At 40.4% G+C, this 21,125-nt stretch overlaps 2 protein-coding genes across 8 annotated transcripts in view; one reads left to right on the top strand and one right to left on the bottom strand.

Moving 5' to 3' along the window:
* Nucleotides 1-13,553, top strand: part of cbl (Cbl proto-oncogene, E3 ubiquitin protein ligase) — a 31,794-nt gene extending 18,241 nt beyond the window's left edge. The window contains exons 3-16 of the mRNA XM_005720824.2: nucleotides 50-196; nucleotides 1,719-1,875; nucleotides 4,078-4,199; nucleotides 5,874-6,011; nucleotides 6,717-6,804; nucleotides 7,305-7,436; nucleotides 7,621-7,839; nucleotides 8,610-8,741; nucleotides 9,328-9,744; nucleotides 10,153-10,241; nucleotides 10,447-10,644; nucleotides 10,731-10,819; nucleotides 11,041-11,280; nucleotides 12,570-13,553. Of these exons, the coding sequence (XP_005720881.1) occupies nucleotides 50-196; nucleotides 1,719-1,875; nucleotides 4,078-4,199; nucleotides 5,874-6,011; nucleotides 6,717-6,804; nucleotides 7,305-7,436; nucleotides 7,621-7,839; nucleotides 8,610-8,741; nucleotides 9,328-9,744; nucleotides 10,153-10,241; nucleotides 10,447-10,644; nucleotides 10,731-10,819; nucleotides 11,041-11,280; nucleotides 12,570-12,859 (2,458 nt within the window). The 3' untranslated portion in view covers nucleotides 12,860-13,553. The remainder of the gene's footprint in view (nucleotides 1-49; nucleotides 197-1,718; nucleotides 1,876-4,077; nucleotides 4,200-5,873; nucleotides 6,012-6,716; nucleotides 6,805-7,304; nucleotides 7,437-7,620; nucleotides 7,840-8,609; nucleotides 8,742-9,327; nucleotides 9,745-10,152; nucleotides 10,242-10,446; nucleotides 10,645-10,730; nucleotides 10,820-11,040; nucleotides 11,281-12,569) is intronic.
* A 4,051-nt stretch (nucleotides 13,554-17,604) lies between these two features.
* The window catches only part of mcamb (melanoma cell adhesion molecule b), a 47,140-nt gene continuing 43,619 nt past the window's right edge, over nucleotides 17,605-21,125 (bottom strand). For all 7 annotated transcript variants that reach the window (XM_005720823.1, XM_013910949.1, XM_013910951.1 and 4 more), the window contains 2 exons: nucleotides 19,232-19,343; nucleotides 17,605-19,117 (listed from right to left, as the gene is read on the bottom strand). In XM_005720823.1, coding sequence (XP_005720880.1) covers nucleotides 19,115-19,117; nucleotides 19,232-19,343 — 115 coding nt within the window. In that variant the 3' untranslated portion in view covers nucleotides 17,605-19,114. The remainder of the gene's footprint in view (nucleotides 19,118-19,231; nucleotides 19,344-21,125) is intronic.

Raw genomic sequence — 21,125 nt, 5'->3', positions numbered from 1 at the left:
TTTAACATGTTAAATCTGACAGTCTTCCCTCTTTTCCTGACTTCCACAGGAGGAATCTTACCAAGCTGTCTTTGATCTTCAGCCACATGCTGGCTGAGCTGAAGGCCATCTTCCCCAATGGTCTGTTTCAGGGTGACAACTTCCGCATCACTAAGGCAGATGCTGCAGAGTTTTGGAGACGCGCCTTCGGGGATAAGTAAGCACATTTGTGTGTGTATTATCATAGTGGTTCCTGGAAACTTAAAGAGTCACTTTTAAATTGTAAAAAGGAACTTCAATAGTGCAAATCAGTAAGAAGATATATGGTGATGTGAAAAGAGAATCTGTAGTTCTGTGAAAAACTAAGTGCTCCTTTCCACGGAGTTGAGAGGATAAATAGCAGCCATTCAAATGAACTAGATTTATTGATTATCAGCAACTTTGATCAGCTCTACAAAAGCAAAGGTTTCAGCTATTTGCTGGTCTGGATGGTTCAGATTTGTGTTAACAAAATGCCACAATCTCATCAGTACATCAGTGGACATCCCAGCAAATTCAGGAGAAAACAAACTCAAACGACTACAGAGCTCTATCTCAGACTCAATAGTCCGGCTGTCAAGCACGGTGATGGAGGGACGATAATTTGGGCTTATTTTGCAGCTACAGGACCCGGATGCCTTGTAGTTACCGAGCTCACCACGAACTCATTTGTGTATCAAAGTATTCTAGAATCATATGTGAGGTTGCGCAGCAGGGTAATGATCACAACAAGCACAGCAGCAAATCAAGGTGTTGTAATGGCCCAGTCAAATTCAAGACATCAGGTTGATTGAAATGCTGTGGTGGGACCTTAAGAGAGCTGTGAATTCATAAATACCCACAAACCTCAGTGTGCTGAGGCGACGGAAAGAAGAGCAGGCCAATTCCTCTGCAGCAATGTGAGAGAAAAAATAAGATTACTTCCAATTATTGGTGCTAAAGGTGGTTCTACAAGTTGTTCAATCATGGGGTATTTTCTGTTTTTCACAGGATTGCTGAGGAAAAAGGTCTTTTTTTTTTTTTTTCTTTCCCCTCTCACATGACTCTGTGGAACATCTGAGAGGAGAAGGTTTTGCCTTCTTTCACAGAAATCAGACAATGAATATCTTCCCTGGGACAAATGTTGGTCCAGTGACTAAAGAACACTAATGTCTTTTTGTGGTTTATTCACATGCAACTATGGACACAACTAATGTTCTGTGCGCACATTTTGGTTAATCAGTCACTATATACACAGACAAGTCAGATACCAAGGGGATGTAATCATCCTAGGGAACAATCGTTAGTGTGTATGCGTAATTATTCCCTAAAAGAAAAGGGATTCATAAATATTGCAAAGTTGAGTATATTGAAAATGTTGGTCAAAGGACTGAAATTCAGTTCACATCAGGTTTATATTTATGTCCAGTACAAAGATGACTTGAATATAATAGCATTTCCTCTTTATCAGATGTTAATCACTGTAGGTTTTGCACACAGGCTATTCATGGCTGCATTTCGAGGTATGTTAGATACAGACATACCAACCATAACCAAGTTAAAACCAAAACTCTTATTGCACCTTTACCTTCATTGTGCAAGACAGCATGCTGGTAGCCTACATTTAAGAATCATTATTTATGAGCTTTGAATTCTTGATGCGTTATTACACTTTTTTTGAGGGGATGTCATCATCCAATGTGTGTTTTTGTGTGTTACAGAACCATTGTGCCTTGGAAGGTATTCCGTCAGTCTCTCCATGAGTTTCATCCCATCAGCTCTGGGCTGGAGGCTATGGCCCTAAAGTCCACCATAGATCTAACCTGCAATGACTACATCTCCGTCTTTGAGTTTGACATATTCACCAGGCTATTTCAGGTAGATATCACACAGATGCACACTGCATCTTTCTCTTTGTTTTATAGTGGTCTCCTGAGCTAATGAAAGCAGAAATGTGCAAAGGAAGAGAGAGACAGAGAAGACCAAGATGGAGAGTAATTCCTAGAGGTTTGTTAGCCTTGGTCTAGGAAACGGATTTCATTTAAGCAGAACATAATGAACTTAAACTAATCAGCCGCATCTTTTTTTGCAGCTAACTCTATCAACTTATTAGCAGGATGTCTGTTGACGTATATGCACCATCAGACAGCACTGACAATGAAAGTTTCCTCCTTCTCTGCCCAGCCAGTACACAAGGATATGTTCGGGAATTATTTTTCACTCTTTAATAGGCATCTGTTGTTGCATCATGTGGCCTAGATAAGTCCGTTTGTGCTAGAGAGCGACACTGCGATCTTTCTCAAAGAGTCATTAAATGTGCTTCCCTGAGGTATTTTATTACTTCCAGAAAAGTAATAAGTAGCAAGGTTGAAAGTAGAATAGTAGAAGTAGAATTTCTTTGACATGAAATCTTTGAGAGGTTAAGAAATTAAACTATTTTATTTTGCTATCCCCTAAATTAACTGTGTTTTATAGCTCATATTACTGGTTGTCTACTTGCATCCTGTGTCAGAGGTTAAGGGCTAAATACAACCCACAATTTATATTTCACAATCATGAAGCAGCGCATTTGTTTCTGTGCCATTTTGTCATATACTTCTGGTGTGCAAGTGCTGCAAATTTCTCTAAGTATAGAATGAGGACAGATAAAAAGAAAAAAGCAAAGCATATTGGGAAGGGGAGCACAAAGGCTGCATTTATCTACCTTCTTCAGGGCTTATCTGTATTTTGTAGTACAAGTTCTTTGCATCAGTATTGCAATTAAAACTGTATCGAATGAGAACCACTGATCTCTCGAGTGAACCACAATTTCTTGTATGCAACAGCTAATGTTTATTCCTCAGTGACATCACCCCTACTTATGTGTATGTTACTGACAGGCTTAATGAAGCCTAAACAGATTACAGACATTTCCTATGGCACTCCCTCTTACAAAAACGTCCTCCTCTAAATGTCCTCAAACGCAGAAGAGGAAGTGAGCCTGTGGCCATTTTAAGCTCTGTCCTTGATATGCAGCAGACTGTTATTTTTATTTTTTTATTTTTTTATATTGCTTTAAAAGCCCTCTCAGATATCTCATCTCTCTTCATGCAATATCTTTAGGCTGAATTATGATTTGATTATAAATAGGCACATAAGAAAACATGCATTCTTAGTGCAGTTAGGTGAAAACGGAGTGGTTTAGGATGAGTTGCCCTTCAAATGTCGTTAAGATGTACCTGAAAAGTAATTGTACAGTTGCTGGATATAACCTTACTCATCAGACTTTATTGCACTTATTTAGTGCAGTCTGTTAGGAGAAAAAAAAATACTAAAGCCTACAACAGACATGTGATAAAATATATTCCAGAAAAGAGTCCAGAGGAGACAGTTTTGACTTGTCACTTCCTGTGTTAAGTGCTGCTTACTGCAGAGCCAAATGGGCGGCGCTGGACCACGTCCAGCTCCCCCTCTCTGTGATTAAGGTTAGATTGAGACTGGAGCTGGAGCTGACTGACTGGATGGGTGTCCATTAACATGTTTGTGTCTCCTCAATTTTGCAGCTCACGTTAAGTGTCATATGTGTTAATTCTGCTTCCTTTCACACATCAGACAGACTAACGATAGCAATTGCAGAACCACCTACTCACCACAGCATGCATTCAGTGAGTGTGCTGTGGAGTAGCATGATTTTTTTTTTTCCCCTCCCTGTTCTTCATGTTAAATTTTTACTAGTTATTGTGAGCATTTCTGGATGTGGGTTAAGTCGCCTTTAAAGAAATAAATATGAGCTCCTATAAACCAGGCTTTTTTCTCTCTCTTTTTTTTTAATGTACATTATGGAAAGCAGTCTACTAAAGTCTAGGAGTCTTCATTCTGTGATCCAGGTGGTGCCAAATGAGTTGCTTTGCTTAAAATACCTTTTTGCGCAGATTGATCCCGGTCATTGTACATCACAATGAGGTTTTAAACCTTGAATATCACCAGTGATGCAATATATTTCACTCTTGCTGTGCTCATTCTGTTACTGCCATGTACATTCACACATCAGATGACTCACTTTCTCTGTGTGTGTGTGTGTGTGTGTGTATGTGTGTGTAGCCTTGGTCATCCCTGCTGCGGAACTGGAACAGCTTGGCAGTTACTCACCCGGGGTACATGGCCTTCCTCACCTACGATGAGGTCAAAGCTCGGCTTCAAAAGTTCATTCACAAGCCTGGCAGGTGAGATATCATGATACCAGACATCCACACCAGACTTCGTGAAATATTCATCAACACTGAATGCCTAACATGGTTCATAAAGCATTAGCTATATCAGACATAGATAGATAATTGTATAGGAACTTAATCGAGCATCACCATTTCTTTTTACCAGTACCACCTTGTAGTTGCTTGGTAACTTTACAGTCTGTTGTAATCTATAGATTACTTGGACATATTGCACAATTTGGTGAAAAATGCTGGGTGCAAAAGCAGAATATGCAACACGGGGCCAAAACAAAAAGCCTTGTTTTGCTATTCATGCAGCCCTACACAGAACACATATTCACTGCACTGCACTGTGCAGTGCAGTGAATACATAAAGCATAACTGCCCATTTGTAAATGCAGTTCATACCCAAAATGTTTCTACCATTACGGTGACCTTTCATTGTATGTATTTTTACAGTTTAGTTTTCTATCAACATATATTTTAGCACTGAGCAACATGATTCTGTACATTATTAGACACACGTCTCACACATCAAATCATCACTCTGGCAACTGGATAGTTGCACCCAGGTCCTATTTTTGTCCCTGGTAGAGGACAGAGAGGGCACAGTTTTAACCTTAATGCCAGATTCACTCACAATTAATGCAAAAGTTTGTGTGTTCATGTGTTTTAGTTTGTGTGTGAGGAACCCAGGGCAGCATGGCACTGGTACCTTGCATCAATGGCCTGATTGTACGCTGAAAGCTGATGTCACTTTTCAGGCCTGGCCCGTGTAGGGCCACGTTGACATTGGAGCAGTAGTTACTGGTTGATGTGAGTGCAGCGTTTTTGACGCTCTAAATTACTGTGCCCCATTAAGAGAATGATGTTGGTACTATGGGTACAACAGTTCTGTGCTAAAGATCGAGGCTGTGACCAACACTTAGTCTTGCCAATTTTTAAGCCTATTTATTCCTTCCTCTTTTTTCTTTCATTTCTGTATACAAATTGGTCAGCTTGTGCAGTTAACTAGAGAAGTGCATATTGGGGGGAGTGGTCCATCTCTTATCTCTTCAGTTTTGTTCTTGCCTTTCTACTGTCCATCCCACGGCACAAACGGCTATTTTTATCTGATATAACATGCTGTGCATTCACCTCCAGCTCCACAAAAGTGTCATTCTTATGAACCAGTATTAGTCCAGTTGCAGTTGATGTTAGTTATTGATCTTTTATTTTGATAAGCAGTGATGGGTTTTGTGTCTCTGTCATTCCTACACTCAGTTCTGTCCCAGTTGTCTTCTTTAGCAACGTCGAATGGTAACTACGGCAATGGTGTAAACGCAGCTGCTTTAATGTTTCTATAATGTGTTATATACACGGAATGTAATGTGTGTGTCTGTGATGTGTATCCCATGATCTAGTATATATGTATGTATATATATGTGTTCAGTATTGTAATGAAAATGCAAATTAGAAAAAAGTAGCTGATTTTGCCACATTCTGTTATGCATGTTTATTATGCAGCCTGCATATTTTCATTTGGATTGTGCTTACTTGGAAGGTATTTCTTGTGCACATTTTGCAGACACTGCTGCCCTTTTACTACATTTCATCTCATTGTATTTTATTACTTTTTTCAGAGTTAAATCTGACCATTTAACACCATTCAAGCTCTTCTTATTTAAAATTTTCCTCTCTTCTCAGTTACATCTTCCGACTGAGCTGCACAAGACTGGGCCAGTGGGCTATTGGCTACGTGACTGCAGATGGAAATATACTCCAGACCATTCCCCATAATAAACCCCTCTTCCAGGCTCTCATTGATGGTTTCAGGGAAGGATTGTAAGTCAACTGGCATTTTGTGAGCCTCACTTAAAATCATGTCATTTTCTTGCAGCTTTCCATCCAGAGCTCTGAGCTTCTGTTTTTTGTCTTTGTCACTGGTTCAGTCTTGATTCCCTTAATTCGATGTAATTTTTACTTGCAGAGCGCCTCTTTTTCTCTCGTTCTCCTGTTCTGTCCTTTCTTCCTACAAAGCTTGCACAGTTTTGTGTGTGAGATTTGCTCTAAGCCAATTCAGACATATCATTTTACATGTTCCCATCATTCCAGTGTTCTAACCACAATAGAGTTGTTGATTTAGCTGACTGGCGTAAAACTCATCTTTTTAAGCCAGCGCTGATTCCTTTGTTTAATAACAGTTATAGTTGGTCCGTTCCACCATGTAATCAAATGGTGATTTCAAGTGGGAAATCTTGAAAACTTTTCAAAGCTTATAAATCGTATCGCCTCTATCTTCGAAACATTTATCAAATGGTAATTACAGAGTCTGACTCATTTAGAAAACACTCACGTATTGTACATGCACAAACTCGTAGCGAATGAATGGACTGAACAGATGTTTTCATTACTGCAGCCTGTTAGGTATACATGCCACATAATTGCAGTAACTAATAATGATCATTACTTCTAAATTAACATACCTGCCAAAATACCCAGGGATACTTTATATAGATTTACTAATTTGTTGTGTCTCTACATCTGCAGCTATTTATTCCCTGATGGCCGGACTCAAAATCCTGACCTGACAGGACTGTGCGAGCCTTCGCCTCAAGACCATATCAAAGTCACCCAGGTCAGAGCAGCCTTCTTCTAAGACCCTTGAAAACCCTGTTTTTTCGTGTGCTTTTTATTTTATTGCAGTGTTAAAATGGTTTGTTACGTTTGGATGACTAAACAAAGGATTTAAACAATTTATACATCTGTTAATAAGATTGGTTCCAATAGATGGGATCCAGTACTGATCACACTCTTACAGCAGTGCATCCAGTGGGAGTCCTAAAGAATTTTGAGCATTATCAACATCTTTATTCATAACTTTGTTTTAAATACTGTAGAAGATCTTTTCAGACTCATACATGTTCTCAGAATTTTGTAAGTACAATGAACAGACTCATTTTGCAGCCACTGGACTGAAACTCAAACTACACCCCCACAACTATCTATTGCTCTAGATCCTTCCAGGCTTTTTTTTTTCTCTTCTCCTTTTTTTTTTTTTCTTTCAAAAGGATCTCAGGTGCTGTTGTTCCTGTGTGATGTTACCGTCTTGTCATGTTTTTTTTTTTCTCCCCGCAGGAACAATACGAGCTGTACTGTGAGATGGGCTCCACTTTCCAGCTTTGTAAGATCTGTGCCGAGAACGACAAGGATGTGAAGATTGAGCCCTGTGGTCATCTCATGTGCACTTCCTGTCTCACTGCCTGGCAGGTACAAGAGTGGGTGTATGCAAGGGGGTTTGTGTGGGTTGTTCATGTGTCATAACTCAAACCTGTTGAGAAGTGAATTGTCTGTTGAAGTGCTCTTTTATTCAGACATGTCAGACACAAAAAGAAAAAAACCCTTTTCTCATCTCTGCATGCTCTAACCATCTGCCTTTTGGCCTGTGTTGCAGGAGTCAGAAGGTCAGGGAACAGGATGTCCCTTTTGTCGCTGTGAGATTAAGGGTACGGAGCCGATAGTTGTGGATCCTTTTGACCCAAAGGACAACAGCGGAGGGTCTTCCAGGAGCACATTTGGGGCTGAGGGTGCACCCTCACCCAGCTACGACGACGATGATGATGACAGACTTGAAGACCCTCATCTAATAATGAGCAAACTTGCCTGCACAAAGGTAAGACGGTGACAGGAGTCGGACTTGACCAAAAAAAAAAGTTACTTCACTCAAAGTTTCCAGTCGTGGCACTGGGTGAGCTATTCTGGTCTTTTTCTATTCATAAAACATTGAGGCACTTAACACCCAGAGTGCACCTCACAGGTTCCTGCTGTCCTCTTATCTCCTGCTTTTCTGAGAGACCCTGTGCAGATGAAACGCTCCTTGCCCTGGCCTTTTCACTTCTTGTGAGCTTCAAGCTCACATCTCCTATCTAAAGTCTTTCATCTCCATCTTTCATGGCACCAAGGTAGCAGCTTTTTGTGCCTCTTTGTATTTGATATGTGGGGAATTCTCCTGTCTTACATCTTTTATGTACCTCTGAGAAACTCTGTGTGCATTAATCTGTTTATAGAGCAGGCGAATACCTGAGATCATACACACTTTGATGTGGTCCCGGGAATTTCTTTGGCTTTGATTGCTGGCCTGACCTCTTTGACCATTTACTCTATATTTACTCATTTCTTGTGCGTACTTCTTTGTTTCATCTGTGTTGAAACAAGATACGTTTGAGGAACTGCAGAAAAAATAAAGCTCTAATATTGAACAGTGCTGTAAAGTAACCTTATAAGGTTATGAGAGTTTTCAGTTGGCCTGATGTTATTGCAGAGATATGAGAGGAGATTTGTGATATTTGCAAAATGAGAAGTGGCATTTGGACTCCGTCTGATTGTGTTTGAATAATGCTGATCAGATGAAATCTGTGTTTGGCTCTTTTGTGCGTCATCCAGGTGGAGCGTCCCCCATCACCTATGTCTGGGACTCCTCAGTCCTCTCTTCCCCCGGTGCCTCCCAGACTAGACCTATTACCGCACAGACCTCCCAACCCCCCTGGTGCCTCCAGCCCTGGAGTCAGCAGTAAGGTAACTAAATGTACACAAGAAGGGATTGTAAAAACTTACAAGTCTAATATTGATGTCCAGTCTATGTACAGTCGAGTGTGTCATGCCTTAGTGGGTGCCTAATCCTAATCTACTCAACTTTTGTGGTGGGTTCAGAGTCAGAGCAGGTAAGAAGGGGGAGGGGGAAAAGCCTAAGATTGAAAAATAGACTAGCTATGCGCTCGGAAGAACCTACGCGTAATGCTCCTTCATACAGGTAAGGAATTTAAAAATGGCGGTCACAATCATCAGGGCATTTTATGCTCAGATTTCCTTCTCTGGGAAATTGCCATATTTCCACATTTTTATTATCTTTTAAATGTAGATAAAATGAAACTGCAGATGAAAAGCTTGATTATTCTGCACATGATAAACAGCATCTTTGCTTGGTGTTGTTCATCTAAGTTTTGTGTATTGTTGGAAATGATGACTAATGCATAAACAGTGTCTTTCTTGCTAAATGGATTACTTCCAGCACTGAAGATAACAGCACAGAGCTTTCTTTGGTTTCACATTAATATCGCATGTAGTCTAATTGAGATCCCTCCTCCTTGGTTTTTCCCTCCAGGCACCATCTCATCACAAAGACAAGCCTCTTCCCCTTCCCCCAGCACTGCGTGATCTCCCCCCTCCCCCTCCTCCAGACCGTCCCCACACAGCCGGGGCAGCCCCTGATGGACGGCTTCAGAGGCGGCCCTTGCCCAGCACACCCGGGGAGCCCCCTCGCGATAAACTCCCTCCTACACCCCCAAACCGACCCCTGTCTGACTGGACCTCCAGGCCGGTTCCCAAGGCTCCCACCTCCTCTTCGTCATCCTCTTCGGTATCCTCTTCGTCCACCCAGTTCCCCTGTCTGGGCGGGGACCTCCGAGCAGGTGTCAGGGAACTCTCCAACAGGCACTCCCTCCCCTTGGCACTGCCCTCCGCCATGGACGCTCGCTCAGACTCCCAGAACAACAGCTCCCTCAGTCTGGACCACCAGCTGGTCAGAGCAACCACAAAACACAGCACATTCAACTGCCGTTTGATTCATTTGCTGGCACACACATCACTAAAGTTATTACTAACTTTCCAAACAAAACTGAAATTATTGAGAATACTGTTTATATGGATTCCAGTAAATTATGTTATCTGTCACAAAAACAGTGACAATGACATTAAGGTTGGCTTTTTACTTTTTGGACGAGCAGGCCTAGTCTTTTTGAGAGTTTAAAGTCTTTGGTTCCACTGTATTCTGATACATAGTCTTCTACTTTACTACTGGCATGTCTGTGCAGGTCTAAATCCTAAGAGCTGCCTTTAATGTGTTTAATTTATTTATGATTCTTAGTTTTAACTACAAAAATATTTGTCTTTAGTGTTTCTAAGATGCCATCTTTTGTTTCCTTTTCAGAATTTTTCCACTGGAGTTGGTCAAGATTACGACAACCCCAGAGTCAAACCTTCTGTCTCAGCCAACGCCATTTATGCACTGGCAAACAGGTACGTTTCAGTGCTGCTGAAAGCATCTCAGTGGAGTGGATCTTGTCTTTCCTGAATCACTGACATGCTCTTTGCTTACTTGCAATCCACAAAGCTGTACAAATTACCTTGTTTGAAGTTGATTTATACTCAGTACCTTTTTTAAGGATCATTTTACATAATATAAATGGTGCTTAATAAATAACATTCTTGGATCTGACTGCAGAGCGTCCCCAGCTACAGCTAGGCCAGCAGGAGGAGATGAAGGACATGACAGTGATGATGAGTACATGATCCCCTCTTCTCGGCCCGTTCTGCCCCCCATCCCGACTCCACTCATGGGGGAGACCCCACCAATCCCAAGACCCCCGCAGCCCGTGTCAGCAGTCCCGACACAGACCCAGGCCTCTGCACTGAACACACGGTACTCAGGCCTTTCTATTACTCTCTCGCAGCACATAAGAAAAATAAACTGTCACTATTGATTTATTTTTGCTTTTGGCCTTGCAGGCTGATTCTGGACGATGTACCTCATTCACTCCAAATGTATGAAGCCATGTTCAACGCCCAGCCCAGGTCACAACAAGCGAGAGATTCAGGTATTTGTGACCCACTAATCTCAGCTGGGCTTTGTGGGGCGGGGCCGTGTGCAGTGTTCAGGGCAATTCTCTTTCACGTAATACTTTGAATATGCAAAAATCTTTTAGACAAAAACTGTTTTAGACAATGTTAACCTGTTTAATTTCATCTGGTTAAGGTCTCAAGCATGTATTAAACTTTTAATCTCTCTGTTTGATGTCATATTCTGATTTCCTTTCAGACTATTCAGATTTGCCCCCTCAACCAGTGAGTAACGGTCCCAGAGACCATGAGGCTGACGACGGGGAAGAGGAGGAGAACGGCTACGACTTCCCAAAACCCCGACTGCCTTTGCCTCCCGCCCGACGGACCCTTTCAGAAATGGGGGGGTCTTTGTCTTCATCTTCTTCATCCTCCTCATTATGCGCTGCAGCAGCTTTCAATCGTCTTTCTCTAGATGCGGATGCTGGAGCGACAGCGCGTAAGTTTAACAGTTTATTGATTAAAAAAAGTGTTTTTTTTGTTTTGTTTTTTTTCTCTTTACTATGATTTCGGTTCTTTATCAATAAACATACCCATGCTTGCCACAGCTGATTTTAATGTTGTATTTCTACTTGCATTTCATCTGTTATTCAGCTTATCCTGCTTAAATATGGACTTCTACTAAGTGCTTTGACATTTTAAATGTTTTAAAAGTTTTTTACGTCTGGGACAGCAGCTGCAGGGAAACTGCCTGTCTCTTAAAATCACTTGTATATAGCAATTTTATAACTACAGCCTTCACGTCCTTTCTGGCTCAAAATCAGCAAAAACTGCTGATGAATCAATAACTCGACGTCCAAAAGTTCTTTGACCAGATCACAGCCTGAAAAGTCAGCTAAAGCATTTTGCTTCCTGGTCTGGGGCCAAACATAATGCAGATTTTCCAGAAGCTCTCTGGAGTTAATATTAGACTCAGCTCTGGACTTTGATTGTCATGGATTGATTTCTTTTACTGCACATCATCTGCATTTGTGGGTGCGTGCAGATTCAAAGAAAAGTAAAGACCAGTAATTACAGAGAGCTGTTTCGTTACATTAGTGACCTTAAAATAGTTTTTTTTTTTTTATAAATCCAAAGCGATGTCCTCAGAATGGTGGAAACAACCTGATGTGGGATGACCTGCTGTGTCATCAGAAACCCGTAGTGACCACACAGACGTCTTCCTCCAAAGACTGCGAGGAGCTAACACAGCAGTACTTGCCTCAGCAGACACAACACGGTGTGAAGAAAGAAGTTAAAGCAGAGAGTAGATAAAGGGAGCAGTGTTTTAGATGACTTAGGAGAGACTCCATGTTAGAAGCACCACCTCTGAGTTTAAGTGTTCAGGTGGTTGCTGATGAGACTGTGTTCATTATGTCCTGGCCTCTGTTGTGACTTGACATTTACTGCTGGAGGATGATTGCAGTGTCTGATTGTTCCCATCTTCAGTCTTCATGTCTAAGGATCAATGAGTGCTCACACAGTCTGATTAACTCTGAGATTCGAGCTTATGACTGGTTTATTGAAAGCCACTACACTGGAAAGGACATCAAATGTGTGTTAAGATAAAAAGTTCATAGCTTACCTCAGTCATCAAGATCCTTTGTTCCACATTATTTTCCACATTATTTCCAGTAGTTTTATTTTCTGTCTTTGACCCACACTGGCTGTTATGTTTAAAACTAGTTTATGTTGGTTGTCATTCCACCAAAGCCAGACCCTTTGATTTCACTCTTCCCATTTCCTCAGCCTTCCCAGATCCAATGGAGGCACCAGAGAGACCTCCAAAGCCCCTTCCCAGACGAATCAATTCCGAGCGCCGGGCCAGCCCAGTCCCCCCCACTCCGCTCGGCGGCGGGGCAACAGGAGGAGAAGCCAACCCACAAATCAGTAGCGAGATCGAGCACCTAATGAGTCAGGGATACACTCAGCACGACATCCAGAAAGCACTGATGATTGCACAGAACAATATCGAGATGGCCAAGAACATCCTGCGCGAATTTGTCTCCATTCCCTCTACCGCGCACATTCTCACATAGCACATCCTCCCGCCTCTCTCCTGTTTGCTCTCTTTTGCCTAGCTTGGCCCAGCCTGGTTTGGTTTAGGCTGGCATAGACCAGCCCGAAACCCAAAGCCACTGCCTGCAGCACTAGCTCCAGTGCTGGCTGACACCCTACGCCCCTGTGGATTTTTAACTGGCTGTTACTCCAGCAAGCTCGCAGTGTCTCGGGACTCTCGCCCTGCACTCCACACGCTTTCACAGTGTCTGGCCTTCTTTGAACTGCTGCAGCCGGCCTCTTAGTTTTCAACAACATCTCCGCAGGACTCATCCCGTGCGGAGCAACGACAAATAATGGAACGCCGTATAATTGCAAGGCTTCTGTAGGAATGTCGGAGAGATGGATTCTTATCCTTTCATTTTGAAGCCTCTTGCTGAAAATGTAACCAACACCTCACAAAGAAAACTAAAATGTATGTCTATATGAAAATTTAATATATGAGTAAATATATATTAAATGTGTGTAATATATACAGTACGTGCATATATAGTATGTGAAAATGATCGCAGCTTTGAGGGTCACAGTTGGTACAGGCGAAAAAAGCGCAGATGGGACCAGGTTAAAGAGTCGGTTGGGGGATTTCTGTAACTGGGTGAGGACGAGTCGGGGTGTCTTCCTCACCCGGGTTTGTTGGTCAGCAGCAGTTTGGGGGGGGAAAGGAAAAAAAAAAAACACACATGCCGCAGAGCTTCTTCATTTGGAATTCAGTCTGTTATGGCCTTCGATTAACTGTTGCTTTGGTACTTTTGTTGTTTTAGAAACTGCTTGTTTTGTCATGTTGTTGTTTTTTGTTTTTTTCAAAGTAGCATGAAGATGGTTTCAGGTCTTGTGTGTGTGTGTGTGTGTGTGTGTGTGTGTGTGTGTGTGTGTGTGTGTGTCAGTCAGACCTACACCTCATGGCCTGCTCTTAAAACGAACCCCTGTTCCTGTACAACATGAATGTGGAATTACACTCGGTGTACTCAAGACTCGTGCTCTGTAAACGTACTACTGCTCGAACTTGTGTGTCAGGGCCCAGTGTAGCTGTAGAGCCTGGCAGTGAGATTAGAGGACGTACTAATGTTGACGCCCCTGCAGTACCAGACAGGCTGAACGCTTTTTTTTTTTTTTTTTTTTTTTTTATCATCATCATTATTATTTTTGACTAACTTCTTAGGCTGACTGGTTCAGATTTCTATCTCCAGCTCAGTCCGGTGTTACAAAAACAACAACAAAAAAAAGTCATTGATTTTACTTTGATAATATATTATTGTAATATGATCATAAATATTGTTATTATAATTAATTCAGAAGTGCTTCACTGCTGCTACTGTTGTTAGTGCTAAACAATTAAGACTTCAATGTACAATTGTGAATATTGTGTTTAACCGTCTTTAAAGTGACAGTATCGTGTGTTTCTCTAGTCTGTAATGTAGCATACTTGAAAGTACAAGCGACTTGTGAGCACACAGCTCTATCAGGTCGCAAATCTTCAGTGTTTTTCTTTTCTGTTTTTCTTAACATATATATAAATATAAAATATACTCTGTAAGTGGAATCTGTAGAGGAACAGAAATATCACAAGCAAAATGTTCTGGGAATGGAAACCAGACGTTTTGCAACAGATTCAAGCTTCTCTTTCACATCGGTTTCCTTCCTCTGTAGGAGTTCGTCCTGCTGAAAGGGAGCGACTGCCGAGGCTTTTTAATCGTAGGCTCATGGGTTTGTTGGCGCACCCCTCCAAGTCTACAGAAAATCAGTGTTTGGGCTGACTGTAAGAGCTAACTCAGGAATAATAATGTATGTCTGAACAAGTGGTGTTCACCCTGTCTGTCAAAAAAAAAAAAAAAAAAAACCCCAGAAGAGACTCATATTGGCATAGACAGCAGCTCACCTGTCCAGCTGTCTGTTCATCCAGGTGACATGTAGCCAAAAGTTTCCGCGTAATGAAGTCACACAAGTAGCCTATTACTCATTTTGGTTTGTCATAAGTTGCACATTAGTGTTTTGTTTTTTTTAAGATTATTTCCAGTGTTTGCAGGTCTATAAAGACAGCAGCTTCATTTCCAGGTACTAATTACAAATGCATTATGAGGAATTCATCCAAGCAGCTTCTAGGTACACTGACTGAACCTCTCCCAGCATATGAAGAATGTTTGTTTTTTTTGGGGGGGGGGGGGTTTCACCCACCCTGGGAGTGTGTGCATCGTGTAAGTCAGCCCTGTCTTATTCTGGGTGTCTCTGCATGTTGACTGGAAGCTTTGTGCTGTCTCGCCCTCTTTTATTTCATTTTGGGGTCTTTTTTTACTCTTCCTAGTTGCCTTGAGAAACTTCTTGAATGATGTTTAATGGACAGGAAGCTCCCCTCATATCATCAATACTGTACCAGTGTGTGTTTATATATTAAGAATGGCATGTCATTGTCATGTATTATTTACCATTGTTTTTGTTTTTGCACATTATACCAGTTTGTGCTTTGATACTGTCACTCTAAAGAAAAGCAAATTGTATAGAGTTAGATATGAAAAGAGGAAGAAAATGGCTGTTATATTTCATTTTGCATTCCTGTACATGTATTTTGTTCCAAAGGATTTGTTTACTTATGTGAATAATTCAGTGAGCAGTGCCATATGTTTTTGTTTTTTAGATGTTTTTTGGAAGCGCGTTTGTTGGTATAGATGTGTATCTGTTGGTCTCCGAAGGCAAAATGATGCGGAGTTGCTTGTGTTAATCTGTCCTCTATGCTTCTTCAGCCTCATCAGGCCTCAGACTCTGAGCTTGATGCTAACCAGGGGTATTTCAGTTATCTGCCAGAAGAGGGAGCTGTTGTTCCACACGGCTGCATTGCTTCTCAACAGTAAAAAGCTTTTTTTTTCTTCTTTTTTTTCTTTTCTTTTTTTTTTAAAGGTTTTTAAAGCTCATATCAATTTGGAAGTATGCACAGTGCTGTTAATAAAATGACAAGCAAAAGCCTTCAGGTGTCTCTTTCCTCTGTTTACACATATATTCATATTTAGCTTTGTATTCCTTAAAACATAAAACTTAAAAAAAACTAAAACTGGGGGGGGAAGTCATTTCCCGTGTGTAGCTCCAGTCAGAGTGCACAAGCTTCAGTGATTTTTTTGACTCGGCTGCCATTTGGCAATAACTTTTTAAGGTAAAACTAAATAGAAATTTGAATTTCATCCTTTGGCTCAGGCAGGAGTGGCTGAGAAGACTCTAAACAAGTTAACAGCAAAGCAAATGAAACTGAAAAAGAGCAGTGAGTGATCAGAACTGCAGACCGATTCAGTGCTTTGGTGCCATTTTAATAGTTGATACTCTTGCATTTTCCATTGTGATGCATTTGGTAATTGCATTAAAACCCAAAATGTGATTTGGCTGCCCGACCAGTAGATCACATGACCAATCATCAAATAAAACTTCAATGTAACCTAATAAACTTGCCTACTGTTTGTAAAGGGACTGCTAAGGATAATCTGCTTATTCATGCCTGCTTTGGTGTGGATGTTAGAAGTAGGCACTTTATAGGCATCCACTGTCCATGAACTCCCCTTTTAAATTCATTCAGATACTAATTGGTGTATATTTCTTTGATAGAACCCCTTGACTTAAAAACAGAGTCGCACATTACTCATTTAATGCTGGAAATTTAATTCACGCCATGTTCAGCAGCTATATGTTTTTAGTTGTGTGCACAAATGCCACACTGTCATGTTTAGCAGACCTACTGTGCAATACCTACAACTCATATTACTAATGTTCATTAACAATAATATTTGACTATTTGCCAGTTATCTGTGAGACAACATCCAAGGAAAAAAAATATATATTATTGGTAAAATCAGTAAAGAACGATTTCTATTTCTACCTAAAATTCACAAGGCTCATTATTTAAAGTGGACCTGTTATGTTTAGTTTCTGCCTCCACATTTTTATTATTAGAGGAGAACTGAATGACTCCCTGCTCAAAATTATCCTCATTTACATCAAGTTGCACTTTGTTCATCAAGAACAAGGGTGTCGAACTCATTTTGACCAGTTAAATTTGCTCTTTCCGTCAGTGTAAAGAAGTTTATTGCACATTTAATCCCCAAGAAATTTTAATATAAGAAAAGAATTGCAATTATAATAAAACATGTCCGTTATTCTACATGATTTAGCCACAGTGCTCTTTTGGGCTTATATTTTATCTTAATGCTGGTATCTCAAGACTGTCCTATATTTATAAAATGGAAACATTTAGTCGATTGACAGTATGTCTGTGTGCCTGAAATGATCGTTATGTGCTTCCAGTATCAATCATTCATTCTCCAGATTGTTCTTGACAAACTTCAGTCTGGCCTGAAAGTGTCTTTTTATGTATAATTTGAGTTTTTCTTGGGCTGAAAACTCGCAGTGCATCGCTGTGCAGGGCTCCAGTGATGTCTTTATCTTCCTACCTCTGTCAGGCTCGTCCTGTACTCTGTGGCTCTCTTTGAATTTTTTTGATGACACTTCCCAGTGGTACCTTTATATAACCGATTTCTTTTGTTTTTAAGCATGATATTTTCTCAAGTGACAGCTCAAACCCATCCTAATGATTTTACACTGTGTGTAAATTGGAAGGTAACCAAGTTTTAACTTGTTTTTAAAGGTTTTGACCATTACAGAGTAGAGGCACGTCATGGCACAGCAGTGATTTGTAGTATGGCTAAATAAAAAAGGTCATATTTTTATGTCAGCAGACACATTTCCAGTTATGTTCATTTAACAGTCCATTTTTATTTGGTAGAATTTCACAAAAAAAAACTACAAACAATCAGATTTGTTAAATATGTTATAATGTCTTCAGTGATATTATAACACATTTTATCTTTCAGTCTTTAAAAAGGCATTATACATTGAACAGTGGTCACACGCATCAACAGCAGAAACAAAACAGAGGCTTAACTGTCTTCAAACACGATTTGCATATGCGGAGTCACAGTCAGTCCCCTCCTCTCAGTAGTGAAGTCTAGTCTAGTTACCGAAATGAAAAAGAAAGGCTCTGGTTACACTTAAATGAGGAGTGGTTGATGTTTTAAGGCATCAAGGCTGAGGGGCATTCTCATGCCTCTCTGGGACACAACAGTTTTCAACAGTGTTTCAAGTTTTGCTCGATACATGAATTTCTTCATTCGTCACACAGAAATGTCTTTTTCTTATAAAGAAGGAAACATCATGCCGTGAACCCATGTGTATTCACCAAACACCACTACTCTCCAACTTTAAAATTTCAAAAGAAATGATTACAGAAGTGAAGCATGTCATGAACGTATAGAACGATGAAAGATGGTGGCTCCTTCCACAACAACAAAGCCTGCATGAATCACCAAAGAAATCAGTGCGCTGAACATTAAATATAACAATAAAAAAATGGCTTCGAATGTAGATTCTAAGGCATCGTCGTTTATAACTGGACTGCATAACATAGTCAGATTTGTTCACCTGCCTCACAAAATGACTAGTTAATATACTTTATACTCCGCAGGTTGTGTGAAAGTTGAGTGTTAGAGGAGTAGATATCAAAATAATGTGAAAGGTACGCGATTCAAATTTTTCTTTCAGAGCCAATATTTGGTGAAGCTGTGAACTGGCTGTAGAGGTGAGGCATCGCTAGAGCTACAAAAACAATTCAGTGTAAAGACAAAATAATAAAAAAGAAATATCTACTTAAACTCTCCTTGCTATCTTCCTTAAAAAACACAAAACCCCACCACACTATCTTGTCTTGCTTTTTTCTCTTTTCCCCCACATTGTGTTACTTTAAATAAAGAAATATATACATAGATAATAATATGTACATTAGCTCAGCTGTTTCAGGCTGCTCTTCGGTGACTGAAGGGGCTTGAGGTGATGCTTTTTGGGGTATAAAAATAGTCCCTGGTCGGCTTTGTGCTCTAATTATTGTTCTGTGGACTATCAGCAGTACACTGTGAGGAGAACCTGCGGCATTCCTTGGGGTTGAAGGGAGATTTCTTAGTTCTGAAATGAAACTTTCCAACCTTCTTCATTAAAGCTCGAGATGCATTCCAACAGAGGAGCTGGCACGTAAAGGGCAGAAAGAGAAAAAGCCATAGCTTGGAATAACTTTTGTCCTGATAGTCACGATTGGAATAAAAAGCTGTGGGTGCTTGAAGGCAGCAGCGGGGCCTGAGGCTGAGAGGGGAGAACGGGAGCAGCCGTCGGTGTGTCACCTCTTCACTTTCACGCGTGCAGACGCTCATCGGTCTTTACTGCAGAGAGCAAACAATCACAAAAGAGAAAGTTTGGGTGGGGTACTGGTAAGTTTGATATTCAGTAGAAAGACCATTCGATTGAGCGAGTTCAGTTCAGGATCAGATATGTACTTGGTCATTTGGTTGTTGCTTTTCTCCGTTGACCCCAAGGAGAATCGCCTCCTCTGTGTTGTCGCTTTTCATCTCCACCACAATGTTATCTTTGCTGGACTTCCTCTTACTGCTGCAGGGTCAAGAACAAGCCATAGTTATAACTGAACCTATCTGAAGCTTTATGCATTGTACCTGCTCACATAACAGGGGGCGTCACTTCGTGTGTCCTTTAAAGCCACACAAAAAATAATAAAATGAGTATATATATGTACACATTCATCAGTAAGTGTATTGATTTTACCATGTACTCCCAGTGCTGCTGAATATTTCTGGGAATCACAACTGCACATTAAAAAAAACTTTAAACTTCATCCATTTAATGAAGGGTCTGGGACTGACAGCCACCGTGTTTTTTAAGCATTTTCTGCTTCATGTGTGTAAACTGTGACAATGCCAGGTTTGTATTACTGTAATTTTACAGCATGGCTTTGGTAGTGTTACGAAGACACAGGTTTATTGCTAAAGTACTTCTGGCAGGTGTATCACTAATATCACAAAATTCAAATTATGCCTGCAACGATCGATCGAGTAATTCGAGGGATTCAATTATAGCAAAAGAAAAGCGAACTTTATAGCTGCTCCATCCACTGCTTTGTTTTACACAGAGAAAAATCTGCAGTAAACTTCATCAAGTTGATGATGATGAGATGATGAGATAGCCTTTATTTGTCAGTTGCAGGTATTTTGCCCACAACCGAGTTGTATTAAAATGTGCAGATGATCTATTAACTTAGTCTGATACCATGTTTAAACGAACGGCAGCCGCCCTTTTTACATGGAGGCGATACCTGCAGCAAACAGGGGTGAGTCTACACGGGGGGGAATAGGGTGTAATAGACCCATTGATTTTTTTTTAAAGTCTTTCATAACATTTTTCGGACTGAAAGTGAAATAATATAAAATATTGCATTAATATTTAAAAATATAAAACAAAAGCTTTTTTCACAAGCCAACAGAAATGTACATGGGCCATTAAAACTCAGCGTAAAGGTAAATTTTTTATGCCTTAGTTTGGATTTCATGCATATCTTATTTTATTGACTTCAACTGTACTTGAGATTATTTATATTTTTTGCATTTAAGAAAATGTTTTCTTTAGTAATTCAATTTAATATAGCAGGTCATCAAAGGCTTGTTTTCTTTCGTATTTTTCTGACACGTTTGCATTAAAACATTGCAATTTCTAAAATGGAAACCAATGAGCAGTTTGTTTAGAAAAACCTGTGGTTTTTTTTATTGCTCATGTTAATTATTGCTCAGAAAAGTATTTCTTATCTGACTACTGGATCAATCAATTGAATAATTGATAGATTACTCAGTTACTAAAATAATTGTTACCTACAGCCCTAAATTAAATATCACTTTTTACCAGAGAGCAACCTTTACACACTCTGGCTTTAGGAACAACACACCTCACAACTTTAACATTTAATGTTTTATGTTATTAAGTGCACTTTTGAATCAACTGTGAACACAAACTGTATCTAAAAGATGGATATAGACACCCTAGTTGTCGCCCCCTGCAGGCTATTAGAGAGAATGCAACTTAAGGCACTTCCTGACTGGCTTCTCCTTTTAGACACTTTTATATCAAAGGGTCATCTATCATCTGTCTGCTTTCCCAGGAGTTTGGCTGCTAGTCTTTTCTTTTCATCACTTCCTTTTTCCCATGCTGTAAAACTCAATGCAGACATCATTGTTCTAGTCCAATCATCTTTCTGCCAATCAGCCTCCACTCTGCATACCTTAAATTGCCCTGCTCATCTCCCTTGTGCAATCAACCTCTTCCCCATCGGTGCCTCACACAAGTCACTCAACCTAAGCCTAGACCAGGGGTGGGCAACTCCAGGCC

The sequence above is a fragment of the Pundamilia nyererei genome, unplaced genomic scaffold (assembly GCF_000239375.1).
Source record: "Pundamilia nyererei isolate P.nyererei 1_Seehausen unplaced genomic scaffold, PunNye1.0 scaffold00003, whole genome shotgun sequence".
Classification (NCBI taxonomy): domain Eukaryota; kingdom Metazoa; phylum Chordata; class Actinopteri; order Cichliformes; family Cichlidae; genus Pundamilia; species Pundamilia nyererei.
Note: the sequence above shows the minus strand (reverse complement) of the source record. Positions and strands in the feature narration are given on the sequence as shown.